Source organism: Otolemur garnettii, unplaced genomic scaffold (genome assembly GCF_000181295.1).
Source record: "Otolemur garnettii isolate 467f Iridium unplaced genomic scaffold, OtoGar3 scaffold00026, whole genome shotgun sequence".
Taxonomy (NCBI): Eukaryota; Metazoa; Chordata; class Mammalia; order Primates; family Galagidae; genus Otolemur; species Otolemur garnettii.
In genome coordinates, this window is record NW_003852421.1 from 12,013,030 (window position 1) to 12,030,537 (window position 17,508).

The window sequence follows — 17,508 nt, forward strand, 5'->3', positions numbered from 1 at the left end:
AAAAAAAAAAAAAAGATTGCTCAAGCAATCTACCTGCTTCTGCCTCCCAGAGTGCTAGGATTATAGGCATAAGCCCAAACACAAGTGAACATTTAAACATCTTTAGATGTTTCTAAAAGAACATCTTTCTTTTTTTTTTTTTTGAGACAGAGTCTCACTTTGTCACCCTTGGTAGAGTGTCCTGGCATCATAGCTCACAGCAACCTCAACCTCTTGGGCTCAAGTGATTCTTCTCCATCAGCCTCCTTAGTAGCTGGGACTGACTACAGGTGCCCGCCACAACACCTGGCTATTTTTAGAGACAGTATCTCGCTCTTGCTCAGGCTGGCCTCAAACCTGTGAGCTCAGGCAATCCACCCACCTTGGCCTCCCAGAGTGCTATGATTACAGGTGTAAGCCACCGTGCCCAGCCTTTCACTAAGTGCTTTTAATAGCTAAGAATGCTACAGATGTAAATGCATAAAAATATATTCATAATGTACATTAATGATATAGATATGTTTATACACATGCAGCCTACCACAAAATTTGGCTTCTAAGTGTTCTAATTGTAAAGGATAAGAATATCAGCTTTGATTTCAGGCAGCTTAAGTTGCTTAGCTAAAAGTCTCATGATCTCAAAACAGCTCTCCATAAACTTATTCTAGGCCAACAAATAATAACTCTCTGGAATTCCAACTTTTGACATGCTATCTTCCACAGTTAGTAATTCATTACTAAGTATAAATATCAGACAAAACAAAAGGGACAGATTAAAACCCAAAAGTAGCATGGATTTCAGATGTTTACAGATAATTCAGGTTGGTTATATTTTAAACATCTTACATTTTAGATACATCTTCTAAGCAAATGGAATAAACTCTCTAAAAGGGCACAATATAGGTTAGAGACACAGACTAGGAGAAAAAAGTGACTCAAATTTATTTAGAAGTGACTATCTCCCCAGAACAGTATTTCAGAGACTCTTTTGGCATTAATTTGCCTTTAATAGTAGATGTTCTCAGATTAGTAAACAGAGAGGATTCAAATGGACATTTGAAAATCCCAATCCATTCATTCACTGAAGAAGTCAAAATGCAATTTCTGAAGAGTAAGGTCATGCATGACTAAACATTAAACATTTTTCAGGATATTAGAATCCTAAGCGAAAATGAAAATACAATATATTCTCAGAAGACTTATACAGACTGCATTTTCAAAGCAGAATTAACTATGAAAATTATTAAAATTAAGGTAAAATGCATTTAATCAGTAGAATGGTATTTAAAAAAAACTACTGATAAACAGGTTTACTCTCAGCTGGAAAAACAGAGAGACAGTGAGATCACAGGAGACTATCTCTGCAAAGAAACCAGTGAAAAGCAAGTGACTCAAAGCAATACAGGTAGGTAAGCTAAAAGAAAGTGGCTAAAAAGAAAATTTCAAATATCTTGGCCAGGCTTGATAGGTCACTTGGTGGTTCATGCTTACAATCCTAGCACTCTGAGAGGCCATGGGAGGAGGACTGCTCAAAGTCAAGAGTTCAAGACCAGCCTGACTTAAGAGCAAGACCCCGTCTCTATCAAAAACAGAAAAAATTAGCCCCCTGTGGCAGATGCCTGTAGTTCCAAATATTTAGGAGGCTGAGAGGAGGATTGCTTGAATCCAGAGTCTGAGGTTGCTGTGAGCTAGGCTGACACAATAGCACTCTAGACTGGACAACAGAGTGAAACTCTGTCAAGGAAAAAAAAAAAAGAAAATTCCAAATATTTTGAAAGCTTTCATTGGTTAGTTATCCAAGGCGTGGTAAGGATCATTACTATACCCACAAGAGGGAAATAACAGAGATGGCAACCACAGGTATAGGCGGAAGGCCTATCAGTAAACCTTTAAACAGTTCCATTTTGTGAGAGCAAGTTTGAAGTCTTTTGTGAGTCAGAATTTAGAGAGACTTGGCTAGAACTCCTTATGTGGCTCAGGACCTAATCATTTAGAGCCAAGCCTCAAGGGGGCAGGCCTGCAGGCAGATACCAGTACAACTCGGGAATTTCCAGACTACTCCCTAAGATGGATGACTGCCTCCATATGGTCTGTTAAAGGTCAAGCATTCAATCAGCTTATTCCCCCAGAACTCTGTTTTGTGGTCTTGTTTTTATTGTACAGTTTAGAATGGTTATTGGTTGATCAATGAACTCCTTGGCGCCGGGCAGTGCTGGGCCTGGGTCAGGTTTGAGTCACTAGTTTACTGATTAATTGTGTGTACATGCAGTGTTGCCTATATAAGCTTTGCTAAAATAAAGAACTTTGCTGGATGCCAGAGAGAGCTTCCAGTCTCCTTATTCGCAATACAATTTCACTGTAGGTCTTATCTCTGCTACACCGCATCATGCACCCCTAAACACAAAACAGGTATTTTACATTTCTCCCAATACCCAGAATCTCTTTTCCATGCCCTGCCTTCAGAAGAAACAAATCACTGAGCTGAGAAGCCACTGTAACAGCCAGTGGGCCTGAAGAATACAGTCCATGAAGACCTACTGACAACTGCCATCCTATCCTCATTCCACTGAGATGTCATCAATGTGGCTGGGATCCTTGATCCATATCATATATCAACTGTAACATACTGAGCAAGTCACAACCTCTTCAAGCCTCAGTTTCTTTATTTGTAAAGTAAGGATAACAAAAGCTACTTTTGTCGGGTTCTTGTCTGAACTAAAGATAGTATCTAGAAAGCACCTAATAATCTCTAGGTGCTATAAATGTTAGATCAGCAAGGGCATTCCAAATACCATTAACCTGTTTTATCTACACACTTGAAAAGGTGATTTATGATTTGCTAATTATTTTTTAAATAAGTCTTCTTTTGCTTTAAATAAGGCAATATTAGAAACAGGAGAAGGCTAGTGGCTTACATCTGTAATCCTAGCATTCTCAGAGGCTGAAGCAGGAGGATCCCTTGAGCTCAGGAGTTTGAGACCAGCCTGAGCAAGACTGAGAACCCATCTCAACTAGAAAAATTATCTGGGTGTTGTAGCCGACACCTGTATTCCTAGCTACTCAGGAGGCTGAAGCAGAAGGAATGCTTGAACCTAGGAGTCTGAGGTTGCTGTGAGCTAGGCTGATGCTGCACTCTAGCCTAGGGCAACAGAGTAAGACTCTGTCTCGAGAAAAAAAAAAAAAAAACCCCACACACACACACAAAAACAAACAAATTTAAAAAAAACAAAAAACAGGAGATCATAGGGAATTCTTAGCTTCTCACCAATAAGACTGGATCAGGTTATGAGCTCTAGCAGTTTATCTCCTATAGAGATAACTCCTACCTCCTACTTCGCTAAGATCTTTAGCTTGATTTGAAAATAGTAAGCCATAATATTGTCCTCAGGTGTGGTACTGTCAAACATAAAAAAAAATTTTCTGAACATAAACGCAAGAGTAACAACATAATCTATCAAAATGAAAACAACAATCTCAAAAATAAATTCTACAAAGTATAAATTTAACCAAAAGAGACACCCTTATTTAACAGGATTTATTTGATCTGTCATCGGTTTAAGGATAAAAAAAAGAAAACAAAAAACAAGATATAAATCTCTTGCAGACCTAAATTTTTAAAGCAACAACTGCTGGAGTACTAAGGACAAAGTCACCCAGTATCTTTTATTTTCTACACTTACATTTTTAAACAAAAAGAGTCAACATCACAAAGACAGCCCCAAGTCACTTTAAGAATCAGTAAAATTTTAATTATGTGTCCAGAGAAAAACTGAGATATAAACAATGTATATTTTAGAAGTATATTATATTTTAGAAGTAATTTCTATACCTCAAATTACTATCCGTCTATACCTCAAATTATTGTCTATCTAATACTCAGTTAATGAGAATATGAAATTAACTAGAACTCATGACTGTAAAAATATTCTGTTAATGTATTCTTAAAAGCTCTGAAATTACACACGTCCACTCCAAATCATTTCCATCCCTTAAAGTACTGTACAAACGCAACTTACTCAGATTTGCTGTCATGGATTCCAAATCTGCTATCAAAGCTGGGAGCTGCTGGAGCTGCTCCTGTAACTCTAAGAGGCTCGTCCTCTTCTTCTCCCAGTATGCTGAGAGCATGACCACCTCGCTATCCACCAGCTGCAACACACAAGAGGAGGGGTCACGGGGAGCCAGATTTTAGGCACAAAGAAAGTACAGTTAGCATAATAAGATTTAATGTTATCCTTAACAATCTCTCCACTGAGTATAGATGACAGCACATTCTAAAAGAGACTAAAGTTGTTTTCTTTTTTAGAACAGAATCAACTTAATATTCAGTGCAAGAAACCTCAAATTACTGTTTGTATCAGTGCTTCTTAACCCACAGAAAAGTTCAAAAATGATCTTAGAAATCACTAAGTATACCCTGTTTTTAAGCAAACTATATATTTAAAAATACAAATCTAGAAAAAACAAAAACAAAAAACTACCACTAACGACCAAAAAGAAAACAAAAACAGAGTCAAAACATAATTAGCCAGTAACTACTGCTTTACAAAAGAAGTTCTTTAAACAGCTAATGCATTTAGAATATACCATGATTCATTCTATTTACATTTAAACAGGAACATTTATTGCATTGAGTAAGGTAAATCATAATTATACATGTATAAAGGAATTATTAGGCAACTGAAGAAGAAAAGAGTTAAGGAAACAAAGAAGGAATTTGCAGATGTAAAGTGTTCCTAATAGCAAGGTTGTGAGATTCTAGACTAGTGTAAGATAATTCTAACTTCATTTCCTGAAGACTTTAAGAAAATGACAGACATCAGTCTCTCCCAGACTATTTTATTTTGGTCTTAACATGATGAGAGAGGAAAAGGTCTAGAATAAGATTTAGAAGGAGCAAAGAGAGATCACCTTTCGAAAATACCTCTGATAAACAAGAATTGTGAAAAATACCCACATTCTATACGATAAAAATAAAAGTAGAAAAAGCCATTTGTTACAAAAAAATATGCATTTAAATTTTACATGTAAGATCACAGAGTTCACAGTTAAATTATTGAAAGAAGACAATTTACATATCCCAAGATTAAGGTTTTTCTGAAGTTAGAATCTGAATACAACTAATTCTTACTAAATCTCACTAAAACAAGTAATAACTTTAGAGTAATCGATAAATCAAAGATAAATTATTTGTATGTGGTACTGGACTGCTTTTGTTTCTACATTTTAACATAGTAGGAATTCACATGTGAAATAAAGGAACTAAGCTATAAAACATCTCCCTATGGTTTTTCAGCCCACACTTAAGGAATAACCACGCCCTCTCCCATATTCGAGCCACAAGAGTGGTGAAGGTCATACTAAGCATTATGCAAACTGCATTTCTCATTAACTGTGTGTACTTAAAAAATGCATATTACCAACTGGTCTTTACAAAGATCTCTTAAAAAATAGCTGGACCCGGTGGCTCATGCACATAATCACAACACTTTGGGGGCTGAGGCTAGAGGATGACTCATTGAGGCCAGGAGTTCAAAACCAACCAAGGCAACACAGCGAGATCCCATCTTTAAAAAAAATTTACAAAATTAGCCACTTGGGGTGGTACATGCCTTTAGTCCTAGCTACTTGGGAGGCTAAACCAGGCAGATCGCCTGAGCCTAGGATTTGGAGGCTGCAGTGAGCTATAATCGCACCACTGCCTAGGTGACAGAGCAAAAGCCCCATCTCAAAAAACAAAACAAAACAAACAAAAAAAAACTCCTCTAAAAATAGCTTTAAAAATACTGAACAGGGCTAATAGATAATAGCTATTAACTTTTTAAACAAAAGTTTAAAAAAAGAATTTGTGTTTATAAAATTCATTTATAATATTCAATAAATTTATACTGACCACTCATTATTTGTTATAAACTGTTTTGGGCTCGGTGCCTGTGGCTCAAGAGGCTAGGGTGCCAGCCACATATACCTGAGCTGGCAGGTTCAAATCTAGCCCGGGCCCACCAAACAACAATGATGGTTGCAACCAAAAAATAGCCGTGCGTTGTGGCAGGCGCCTATAGTCCCAGCTACTTGGGAGGCAGAAGCAGAAGAATCACTTGAGACCAAGAGTTGGAGGTTGCTGTGAACTGTGATGCCACAGCATTCTACCCAGGGCAACAGCCTGAGGCTCTGTCTCAAAATACAAACAAACAAACAAACAAACAAAAAAAACTGTTTTGGGCACTGGAGGTGCACTGCTGAACAAAGCACAACAATGCCCTGTTGGTGTTTGTATTTATATTTTAGTGACATGTCTCGTAAATTCTCTTAGCTTCAGATTTTAAACTCTGAGAAAAAAAAGTAATTTCTTTATTATTGGGCTCTCTTAATTAATAATGTGAAAAAGGCTGGGCGCCCATAGCACAGAAGTTATGGCACCAGCCACACACACTGAGGCTGGCAGGTTCGAACCTGGGCATGGGGCCAGCTAAACAACAATGACAACAACCTCAACAAAAAATAGCCAGGGGTTGTGGCAGGGCTTGTAGTCCCAGCTACTCAGGAGACTGAGGCAAGAAAATTGCTTAAACTCAAGAGTTTGAGGTTGCTGTGAGCTATTAAAAAAAAAAGAAAGAAAGAAAGAAAAAGTCTTAAAATTCTTGATAATCTGCCTTCCAGCTTACATTTACATGTTTTGTTCTCTGGCATGACTGTTTTATCTTGTTCTACCATTTTTTTTTTTTTGTAGAGACAGAGTCTCACTCTATCAACCTCGGTAGAGTGCTGTGGCATCACATAGTTCACAGCAACCTCCAACTCCTGGGCTTAGGCGATTCTCTTGCCTCCCGAGTAACTGGGACCACAGGTGCCCACCACAACGCCCAGATATTTTTTGTTGCAGTTTGGCCGGGGCCAGGCTGAACCCGCCACCCTCAATATATTGGGTTGGCACCCTACCCACTGAGCCACAGGCACGGCCCTTGTTCTATCATTTTTAATCACACAATCAGGGGTCCTCAAACTACGGCCCACCTAGGACATTTATCTGGCCTGCCAGGTGTTTTTGCTACCATTGCCTGTCCTGTCTAGCAGCCAACTCGTCCTGGGGCCCACAGTCCGGCCCTCCAACGGTCTAAGGGGCAGTGAACTGGCCCTCTGTTTAAAAAGTCTGAGGACCCCTGATACATATGGCCACTGTTTATTTAGACTTACCTATGTTTATCATCTTTTCTGTTATCATTCCTTCCTACATCTCAGACCTATCTTCCAAAATCACTTTCCTTTTTTCTTAAATATTCTTTAGAAGTTCCTTTCTTGGGGGACAATTGATAGATAACTGTTTTGTTTTGTTTTGAGACAGAGTCTATGTCGCCCTTGGTAGAGTACCATGGCGTCACAGCTCACAGCAACCTCAAACTCCTGGGCTTAAGTGAGTCTCTTGCCTCAGCCTCCCAAGTAGCTGGGACTACAGGCACCCGTCACAACGTCTGGCTATTTTTTTTGTTGCAGTTGTCCTTGTTGTTTAGCAGGCCCAGGCTGGGGTCAAATATGCCAACCTTGGTGTATGTGGCTGGTGCCCTAATCATTGTACTATAGGCGCTGAACCTCGAAAATGGTTTTTATCCAAAAAAGTCTTACTTTTATCCTAATTCTTATAACACTTTGAGGAATCTGCTGTGGAATTCATTCATTTATAAGTGACCTATCTTTTCTTCCTGGTTGTTTTGAGATCTTCTCCTTTCCTTTAATGTTCTATAGTTTCAAATTGAGGTGTCTAGGTGTGGATAATTATCTTAACTGTTTGTTGTACTTCCTGCATAGATCTACGGATTTACGTATCTCATTTGTGGAAAATTCTTATCCATTTATCTTTTTCTACATTGTCTCATCCCTCATTCTTTCTGGGATGTTTCATATGACCCATATGAAACTGCAGTTTTATAGATCAAAATTGGTTGAAGTCTGGCAATCTCATTTAGTTCAACCTAAAAATCTTCTATAACTATTCTCTAATTTGTCTTTCAGACTTTCCACTTTCTCTCAGAAATCATTTATTTTTAGAGAGTCTCTTTGACCCTTCTACTTCACTAATTATTTCTTCAGCTGCATCTAACTGCTACTAAGCACATCTTTTGGGGGGGGTTTGTTTGTTTTTTGGGGTTTTTTTTTTTTTTTTTTTTTGCAGTTTTTGGCCAGGGCTGGGTTTGAACCCACCACCTCCGGCATATGGGGCCAGCGCCCTACTCCTTTGAGCCACAGGCGCTGCCCATCTTTTGGGTTTTTGATTTCTATGACCTTAAAATCATATTTGATAATACCTTATTCCTTATTCTTTATTCATTTTTAAATCCATCTTTTATCTCTTGAAAGATGCACAAATATCTACTTGATACTTCATATTCAATAGCTCAATATCTAAAGTCTTTTGCAGATCTAAATCTCACTCTTTAGCTCAGGTGATTCAAACCTTTGGCAATTTATTTGCTAATGACTTGGTCCATAAAAATCTGAGGATGCAACCTTTAAACAGTTTTATCCATGAAGAATTTTTGCTTATATTGAGTGTCAAAGAACACAGTCATATGCAACTGTCTCATTTCTTAATGCAGAAGTTCATTGATTATACAGAAAATATAACTCAGAACCCCATACTTAAGTGAGGCCAAGACCATGGAAGCAAATCCAGAAAGGAAACTACATATATCCCCACATGATTTTCTTTTTTTTGGTCTTTTTTTTTTTTTGAGACAGAGTCTCACTTTGTTGCCCTCTGTAGAGTGCCATGGCATCGAATCTCACAGCAACCTCAAATTCTTGGGCTCAAGTGATTCTCTTGCCTCAGCCTCCCAAGTAGCTGGGACTATAGGTGCCCACCACAACACCCAGATATTTTTAGAAATGGGGTCTTGCTCTTGCTCAGGCTCGTCTTGAACTGGTGAGCTCAGGCAATACACCCGCCTCGTCCTCCCTGAGTGCTAGGATTATAGGTGTGAGCCACCGCACCTGGCCTGTATGCTTACTTTTTATGAGGAATGAGGACAGACAGGTTTTCTCATTGACTCCCTTGGCCAACAGGTACTTTTTTTTTTTTTTTTTACTAGCTTAACCTTTCATTAGGTGATATAGCCACTTCAAAGGTTAAAGAGCTTTATCTGGTGTCTCAGATTCAGTTCTCCATAGAAAAAGTCTCCCATCCTCATGACTCTCTATGCTTTTGCTCTAGTATTTGATGCCAGCTTCCATATTTTGTTTTGTTTTTTAACCACTCTAATATCAGTTCCCAGTTCAGTTTTTTTTGTTGCCTATTTAGGTTTCTTTTACTTTTTGTGAGCTAAAGATATCTTAAAAGATTTATATAGAGCATTTAAATGTTTTAGACGGCGGCGCCTGTGGCTCAGTGAGTAGGCTGCCAGCCCCATATACTGAGGGTGGTGGGTTCAAACCCAGCTCTGGCCAAACTGCAACAAAAAAATAGCCAGGCCTTATGGTGGGCGCCTGTAGTCCTAGCTACTCGGGGAGGCTGAGGCAAGGGAATCACCTAAGCCCAAGAGCTGGAGGTTGCTGTGAGCTGTGACACTAGAGCACTCTACTGAGGGTGACAAAGTGAGACTCTGTCTCTAAAAATAATAATAATAATAAAAGTAGGCTCGGCGCCTGTGGCTCAAGCGGCTAAGGCGCCAGCCACATACACCTAAGGTGGCGGGTTCAAATCCCCAGCCCGGGCCTGCCAAACAACAATGATGGCTGTAACCAAAAAATGGCCGGCCGTCGTGGCGGGCACCTGTGGTCCCAGCTACTTGGGAGGCTGAGGCAGGAGACTCGCTTGAGCCCAGGAGTTGGAGGTTGCTGTGAGCGTGATGCCATGGCACTCTACCCAGGGGGATAGCTTGAGGCTCTGTCTCAAAAAATAATAATAATAATAATAAAAGTAAATGTTTTATAGCTATTGGGCTTGTGGTCTGCCTTAGTGCCAGAAATCTACATTCCTCTCTTTTCAGTAATTTCTAAGAGACATGCTAATGTCTAAATTTCATCATATATATGCCTATGTTTTATATAACTAATATGGCTTCACTAATTTATGTAAATGGTAAAGAAAGTCAATGCAAATTAACTGAAAGTCAGAATTACAGAAATCTTTATAGAAAGAAAGTTTGATTCACATCAATAGCACAGAGTATCTGATATTAGCTAAGCAGATAATGCTTTAAGTATATTCACTAAATAATTTTAATTTTATTCAAAACACAGTGTTTAAAAATAGTTTGCTCTCTTAAGTGTTGAGGATGACCCATGCAATTTTTCTGATAGGCTCGGTACCTGTAGCTCAGCATCTAGGGTACCAGCCACATATTCTGGAGCTGGCGGGTTCGAATCCTGCTCAGCCTGCCAAACAACAATGACAACTACAACCAAAAATAGCCGAGCTTTGTGGTGGGCCCCTGTAGTCCCAGCTACTTGGGAGGCTGAGGCAAGAGCATCAATTAAGCCCAGGAGTTGGAGGTTGCTGTGAGCTGTGACATCACAGCACTCTACCCAGGGAGCCAAAGTAAGAGTCTTTTTTTCTCAAAAAAAAAAAAAAAGAAAAGAAAAGAAATTATTGTAATAATCTGCTAAGCAAATTAATGATTTTAGGGAGATTGAGCAAAGTTGAGCTTTTGCCTAAATATTAAAGAATTTTTAAATAGAGGATAGAGATTACATCTTATAAATTTACATATATTGCAAAATCATCAGATTCAAATTTAAAACATAATGCCTAGATGAATTAAATATTTACCTGTCCTTAGAGTCAAAGTTATAAACTCTCTAGCCCAACTAAATTATTTGACTTAGAAATTATAAAAATGTGTTTTATTTAGGTAGTTTCTTTTTTTTCTGGGTTTGAACCTGCCACCTCTGGCATATGGGGCCAGGGGCCCTACTCCTTTGAGCCACAGGCACCACCCTTTATTCAGGTAGTCTCATAATAAGAAACTACTAGATCCAATTTCAGATATCCTGAAAAATTAATACAATTTAGTTTTTTTTTAAACTAGCATTTAACATTGAAAAAGGAAATTTTACTATAAGTATAACAGTAGCCAATTCTTTACCTCTCCAGCACTTGCACATTCCTTGGCTCTTCTGTGAAGTGCAGCCCACGTATCCTCATACCTGAAAAAAGCAAAAAATAATTTAAAATGCAGGCTCGGCGTCTATGGCTCAAGCAGCTATACACCTGAGCTGATGGGTTCGAATCCAGCCTGGCCCACCAAACAACGATGATGGCTGCAACCAAAAAACAGTCAGGCATTGTGGCGAGTGCCTGTGGTCCCAACTACTTGGGAGGCAGAGGCAGAAGAATCCCTTGAGCCCAGGAGCTGGAGGTTGCTGTGAGCTGTGATGCCACAACACTCTACCTAGGGCAGTAGCTTGAGGCTCGGTCTCAAAAAAAAAAAAAAAAAAAATTTAAAATGCAAACCACATATAAAAAGAAATACTATCTAATGATGAACATGGACTAGCCTGTTCTACCAGAAAGGAAAAGCTAAAATAATGAGGACATGTTCAAGAACACAGAAGTCAACTTGAAGGAGTTACCAAGTGGCCAAATCTGTGACAACCTGATCAATAAAACACATAATGATAGTAATGGATTATAACTCAAGTAATAAAAGAAAATATTGCCATAGTCCACAGGGATTTAAATAAATAAGTGAATAAATGGTGGAGAAGAGAAAAACTCACAGTAGAATTCTAATTGTTAATTATATAAGAGATGATGAAAACAGAAAATTGCCTCTTGGTAAACTACCAGTAACTGTTTCAGAAGGGACTCTAATAGATGCTAAAGTTAGTTGGTGAAAGCATGAAATGAAATAGAATATTTACAAAATCTCAAAGTATCTCCCCAAGGGATGCTCACTAACTAAAAAGGGGGAAACAGTGTTAACAGAAGAGAAAGAAACCTGCAGGTCCTTCCTTAATAAAAAGATCAAAATTAATGTCAACAGTAATGAGACACATCATGTGCCTCCTGATATGATACATTGCAAGGACACATTAACCTTCTGATGCACTTGCCAAAAAAGCACTAACTTGAATTTAATCATGAGGAAAGAGCAAAAAAGTCCAAGCTGACAGACATTTAGAAAAACAATTACTCAGGGATGGCACCTGTGGCTCAGTGAGTAGGGCACCAGCCCTACACACCAAGGGTGGCAGGTTCAAACCCGGCCCCAGCCAAACTGCAGCAAAAAAATAGCCGGGCGTTGTGGCAGGTGCCTGTAGTCCCAGCTACTCGGGAGGCTGAGGGATGAGAATCGCCTGAGCCCAGGAGTTGGGAGGTTGCTGTGAGCTGTGTGACACCATGGCAGGGCGATAAAGGAAAACTCTGTCTCTACAAAAAAAATAATAATAATAATAATTGCTGAGTACTGGCTCATCCGCTCATAGTACAGTGTTTATGGAGCCATCTGCATACACTGAGGCTGGCAGGTTCAAACCAGCCTGGGCCAGCCAAAACAACAATGACAACTGCAACAAAAGTATAGCCGGGCGTTGTGTCAGGTGGCTGTAGTCCCAGCTACTTGGGAGGCTGAGGCAAGAAAATCACTTAAGCCCAAGAGTTTGAGGTTGCCGTGAGCTGTGAGCTGTGACGCCATAGCACCTACCAAGGGCAACATAGTGAGACTCCGTCTCAAAAAAAAAAAAAAAACTTGCTCAGAACTCTTCAAATATGTCAAAGTCATAAAAGACAAAGACTCAGGAACTGTTCCAGATTAAAGGAGATCAGAAAGTCATGGAAACTAAATATAATGAAGAGTAAATAATGTGAGAACTACATTGACTCAGAGTCCAGGAAAAAAGGACACTGGTGGGACAGTTGATGAAATTTGAATAAGATCTGTAGATTGGCTCGGTGCCTGTGGCTCAAGTGGCTAAGGCGCCAGCCACATACACCTAAGGTGGTGGGTTCGAATCCAGCCTGGACCCTCCAAGCAACAATGACAGCTGCAACCAAAAAATAGCCGGGCATTGTGGCGGGCGCCTGTGGTCCCAGCTACTTGGGAGGCAGAGGCAGGAGATTTGCTTGAGCCCAGGAGTTGGAGGTTGCTGTGAGCTGTGAAGCCACGGCACTCTACCCAGGGGGATAGCTTGAGGCTCTGTCTCAAAAAAAAAAAAAAGATCTGTAGATTAAAATTATTTACCAATGTTAATTTCCTGGTTTTGATCATTGTACCGTACATAAAATGCTAACTAGGAAAGCTAAAATTCCTTGTTCTATTTTTGCAACATCTTTCGTAAATGTGAAATTGTTTCCAAATGAAAAGTTAGAAAATACAACTTCTGAACTATTATTCATATGGTTGCTGACCTTAAACTTGATTTCTCATCTTATCTAAGATTCTTGCTATCCAACTGATAATTCTCCATACAAGAATACGTATTTTATGAGTTTATGTTGCCTCCCCACAGTCATAGAGAGACTCACAATTTTTCTATTGACTTTAAATAAGAAAATCAATCCAAATAATCCAAACAGATATACTAGAGTCTACATGTAATAAAAAGGTGAAAGGCCACACAATTAATATAGCCCTATTGCCACTGTTGACTAACAGAAAGTTAAAAATTTTCTCTGATGTATCAGATGGTGTAAGTGTCCATTAACATCAACAGGTATTTACTAAATGTCAAGCACTGTTAGGCACCAGAATTGCTGAGATAAATTTTACTTTTGCATGTGTGTTGTCCCAGTACTTAGCACAGAGCCTGACATACAAAAAATAAATATTAAATGACTGTTGAGTGGAAGAATAAATATGCTAATTGCAAATTTAAAATTCAGGGCTTCATGGTAAAATTTTCTATCATTGTCTCCAATCAGCAGAAAAGAGCAAATTAAGCCTCACTTGCCATTTAGACTCCCGATCATATTTTTCTGAATCTCTCATCATTTTCATTTTCCCCTCCTTTTAGGTATACTCTCCACACCTTCCTTGCCATTACAAACCACCCTTCCTCACATTTACCTCCTTAGTCCATGCTTTTCCTAGTGTCTTTAAACCCAGATTAAAGGTTTCTCTAAACCTAGATTATCCCAGCCATTCATTTTCTCTCCTCCACTTTTATGCTCTGGAGCACTGTTGGAGAACAGCATTAAATCCATTATAAATGCATGCTATCCAACCTTGCATGGGGCTTAGCTGCCAATCAGCACTTAAAAAAAAAATTTCATTACTACCAGATTGCTCCCTGAAGTCTACACAATAGTTGTTATACATGTCACGCAGCCTTGAAACTCATCCCCATCCAACTGCTGTCAACAGATGGATGACCTTATTGCACCATTCTACTAAAATAAAATCCCTAGATATAAACTCCTTCAATTTTCCTGTGTTAAAACTTTAATATTTGTAAAGTTACAAGTCAATGCTAAGGAAAGAGACCATATTCATAACTTAGATAGTCACAATACATGTTAAAGACCTAAGCAGACCTTAAATTTACATGTCTGATCACTGGCTAATCACTGGTACAGAGTTAATCAGATCTCCAGTGTTACCACAGTAAGACACATAGAATGCAAATGTCCAGTTTTCAACTAAAAAAATCACATAGAAACAGGAAAGTATGGTCCTTTTTTTTTTTTTTTTTGCAGTTTTTGGCTGGGGCTGGGTTCGAACCCACCACCTCTACCATATGGGGCTAGCACCCCACTCCTTTGAGCCACAGGCGCCGCCCGAAAGTATGGTCCTTTCAAAGGGAAAACATGAATTGACAACATCTCTGGAAAGATCAGATGGTGAACTTACCAGACAGACTTTAGAACAATTATCTCAAGATATTTAAAGAGCTAAAAGAAGACATGAACAAAGTAAATAACACGTGAATAAAATAGAGTGGACTCTCTCTAAGTTGACCACTCAAGGGACTGTAACAAACAGGTCAACATACAGAAGTGGTCAACATAAGGAACTAGGCCTACTGTACTGACACCTACATGTGGTGCATGTCTGGTCTATGTGAAGTCAACTTAAGGAGGTGGTCAATGTAGGGAGGTGGTCAGCTATGGAGGCTCTACTATAGTATTATCAATAAAGAAATAAAACATAGACAGGAACCAATAAGAAATTCTGAATATGAGGCTCAGCGCCTGTGGCTCAAGCGGCTAAGGCACCAGCCACATACACCGGGTTCAAATCCAGCCCTGCCCGCCAAAACAACAATGACGGCTGAAACCAAAAATAGCCAGGCATTGTGGCGGGTGCCTGTAGTCCCAGCTACTTGGGAGGCAGAGGCAGGAGACTCATGTGAGCCCAGGAGTTGGAGATTGCTGTGAGCTGTGATGCTACAGCACTCTACCCAAGGGGATAGCTTGAGGCTCTGTCTCAAAAAAAAAAAAAATTCTGAATATGAAAAGTACATTAATTAAGATGAATAATTCACTGCAGGAATTCAAAGGCAGATTTGAGCCAGCAGAAGAAAGAATCAGCATGTTTGAGGATAAGCCAATTGAAATTAGGAAGATTAGGAGTACTAGAAATAGGAGAAAGAAAAAAAAGATTGAGCCTAAGCGACACCATCAAGAGGACCAACATACGAATTGCTGAAGTCCTTGAAGGAGAGAGAGACAGAATGGGAGAAGAGATTATTTCAGGAAACAACAGCCAAAATCTTCCCAAATTTGATGAAAGACGTAATGAACGTTTGAGAAACTCAACCAACTCCAAGCAGGATGACTTCAAAGGGACACAGACTGAGGCACAATATAATCAAACTGCTGGAAACCAACAATAGACAATCTTAAAAACAACAAGAAATATATATAACTGTAAATATTTATAAATTATATACATGTTTAAATATACATACCCTTATTGAAGACACTTTATACATAAAGACATACAAGGATCCCTTGTACATAAAAAAATATCAGCAGATTTCTCTCAACAGAAACATTAGAGACAAGAAGTGAGTTATAAATAATATTCTGAAAGTTCTGGTAGAAAATAAAAAACTAAACCAAGAATTCCATATCTGGCACAACTGTCCTTCAAAAATGAAGAAGAAATTAAGGTATTCCCAGATAAACAAAAGCTGAAAGGGATCATTACTAATAGACCTGTATAGCAAGAAATGATACAGGGAGTCTTTTATGTTAGACAGTACTTCAAGCCACATGAAGAAATAAAAATCTCTGGCAAAAGAAATGCACGGACAATTACAAAAGCTAGGGTTATTTTAACTGTTTGTAACTTCACTTTTTGCTTTCTACATGACTTGAGAGATATATGCATTAATAAAGTAAAAGCCTATATTTCTGGACACACAGTATATGTGCACTTTTGTGGCATGAATAGCTGAAAGTGGGTGGGGATGGAGCTGCATGAAAGGCTGTGTGTTACTGAAGTTAAGGTGGTATAAATGCAAATTAGAATGTTATAACTTTATGATGTTATTAATATAATCCCTATGATAATAAAAACAAACAGCTATAGACTATACACAAAGGGAAATGAAAAGAGAATTTAAATGTTTCACTACAAAAATCAAATGCAAAAGGAGGATAGTAATTCAGGAAATGAGGGGGAAAAAAGCTATAAGGCATATAGAAAAGAACTAACTAAATAATGCAAGTAAATTCCTTCTTACCAATAATTACTTTAAATGTTAATGAAGTAAACTCTCTAATCAAAACAGAGATTGAGAATGGAAGAAAAAATTAAAAAAAAAAAAACACGGTTCACCTATAGACTGTTTATAAGAAAACCACTTTAGGCCCCGGTGGAGACATTAAGATCAACATCAGATTTGAAATACTTAAAGTGGATATAAAACTATTTCAGCAATGCACACAATTAACAGCATTGCAGTAGGCGATGGCACTGTTGGTAAAACATGTCTCCTGATATCCTACACAACAAACAAATTTCCATCTGAATATTTTCCCACTGTTTTTGACAACTATGCAGTCACAGTTATGATTGGTGGACAGCCACATACTCTTAGACTTTTTGATACTGCAGGGCAAGAGGATTATGACAGATTACGACCTCTGAGTTATCCACAAACAGATGTATTTCTGTCTGCTTCTCAGTGGTCTCTCCATCCTCATTTGAAAATGTAAAAGAAAAGTGGGTACCTGAAATAACTCACCATTGTCCAAAGACTCCTTTCTTACTTGTTGGGACCCAAACTGATCTCAGAGATGATCCTTCTACTACTGAGAAACTTCCCAAGAACAAACAGAAGCCTATTACACCAGAGACTGCTGAAAAGCTGGCCCGTGACCTGAAGGTTGTCAAGTATGTGGAGTGTTCTGCACTTACACAGCAGGGCCTAAAGAATGTATTTGATGAAGCGATATTGGCTGCCCTGGAACCTCCAGAACCAAAGAAGAGCCACAGGTATGTGCTGCTGAACATCTCTCCAGAGCCCTTTCTGCACAGCTGGGGTAGGCATCATACTAAAAGCAATGTTTAAATCAAACCAAAGATTAAAAATTAAAATTCGTTTTGCAATAATGATAAATGCCCTGCACCTACTCACATGTACTGT

The 17,508-nt window shown here is 38.8% G+C and overlaps 1 protein-coding gene and 1 pseudogene across 3 annotated transcripts in view; one reads left to right on the forward strand and one right to left on the reverse strand.

Moving 5' to 3' along the window:
* DTNBP1 (dystrobrevin binding protein 1) overlaps positions 1 to 17,508 on the reverse strand; it is a 136,437-nt gene that overhangs the window by 101,707 nt on the left and 17,222 nt on the right. For all 3 annotated transcript variants that reach the window (XM_003788318.3, XM_023512328.1, XM_023512329.1), the window contains exons 4-5: positions 11,058 to 11,118; positions 3,996 to 4,128 (exon numbers count right to left, since the gene is read on the reverse strand). In XM_003788318.3, coding sequence (XP_003788366.1) covers positions 3,996 to 4,128; positions 11,058 to 11,118 — 194 coding nt within the window. The remainder of the gene's footprint in view (positions 1 to 3,995; positions 4,129 to 11,057; positions 11,119 to 17,508) is intronic.
* Positions 16,799 to 17,470, forward strand: LOC105886826 (annotated as a pseudogene).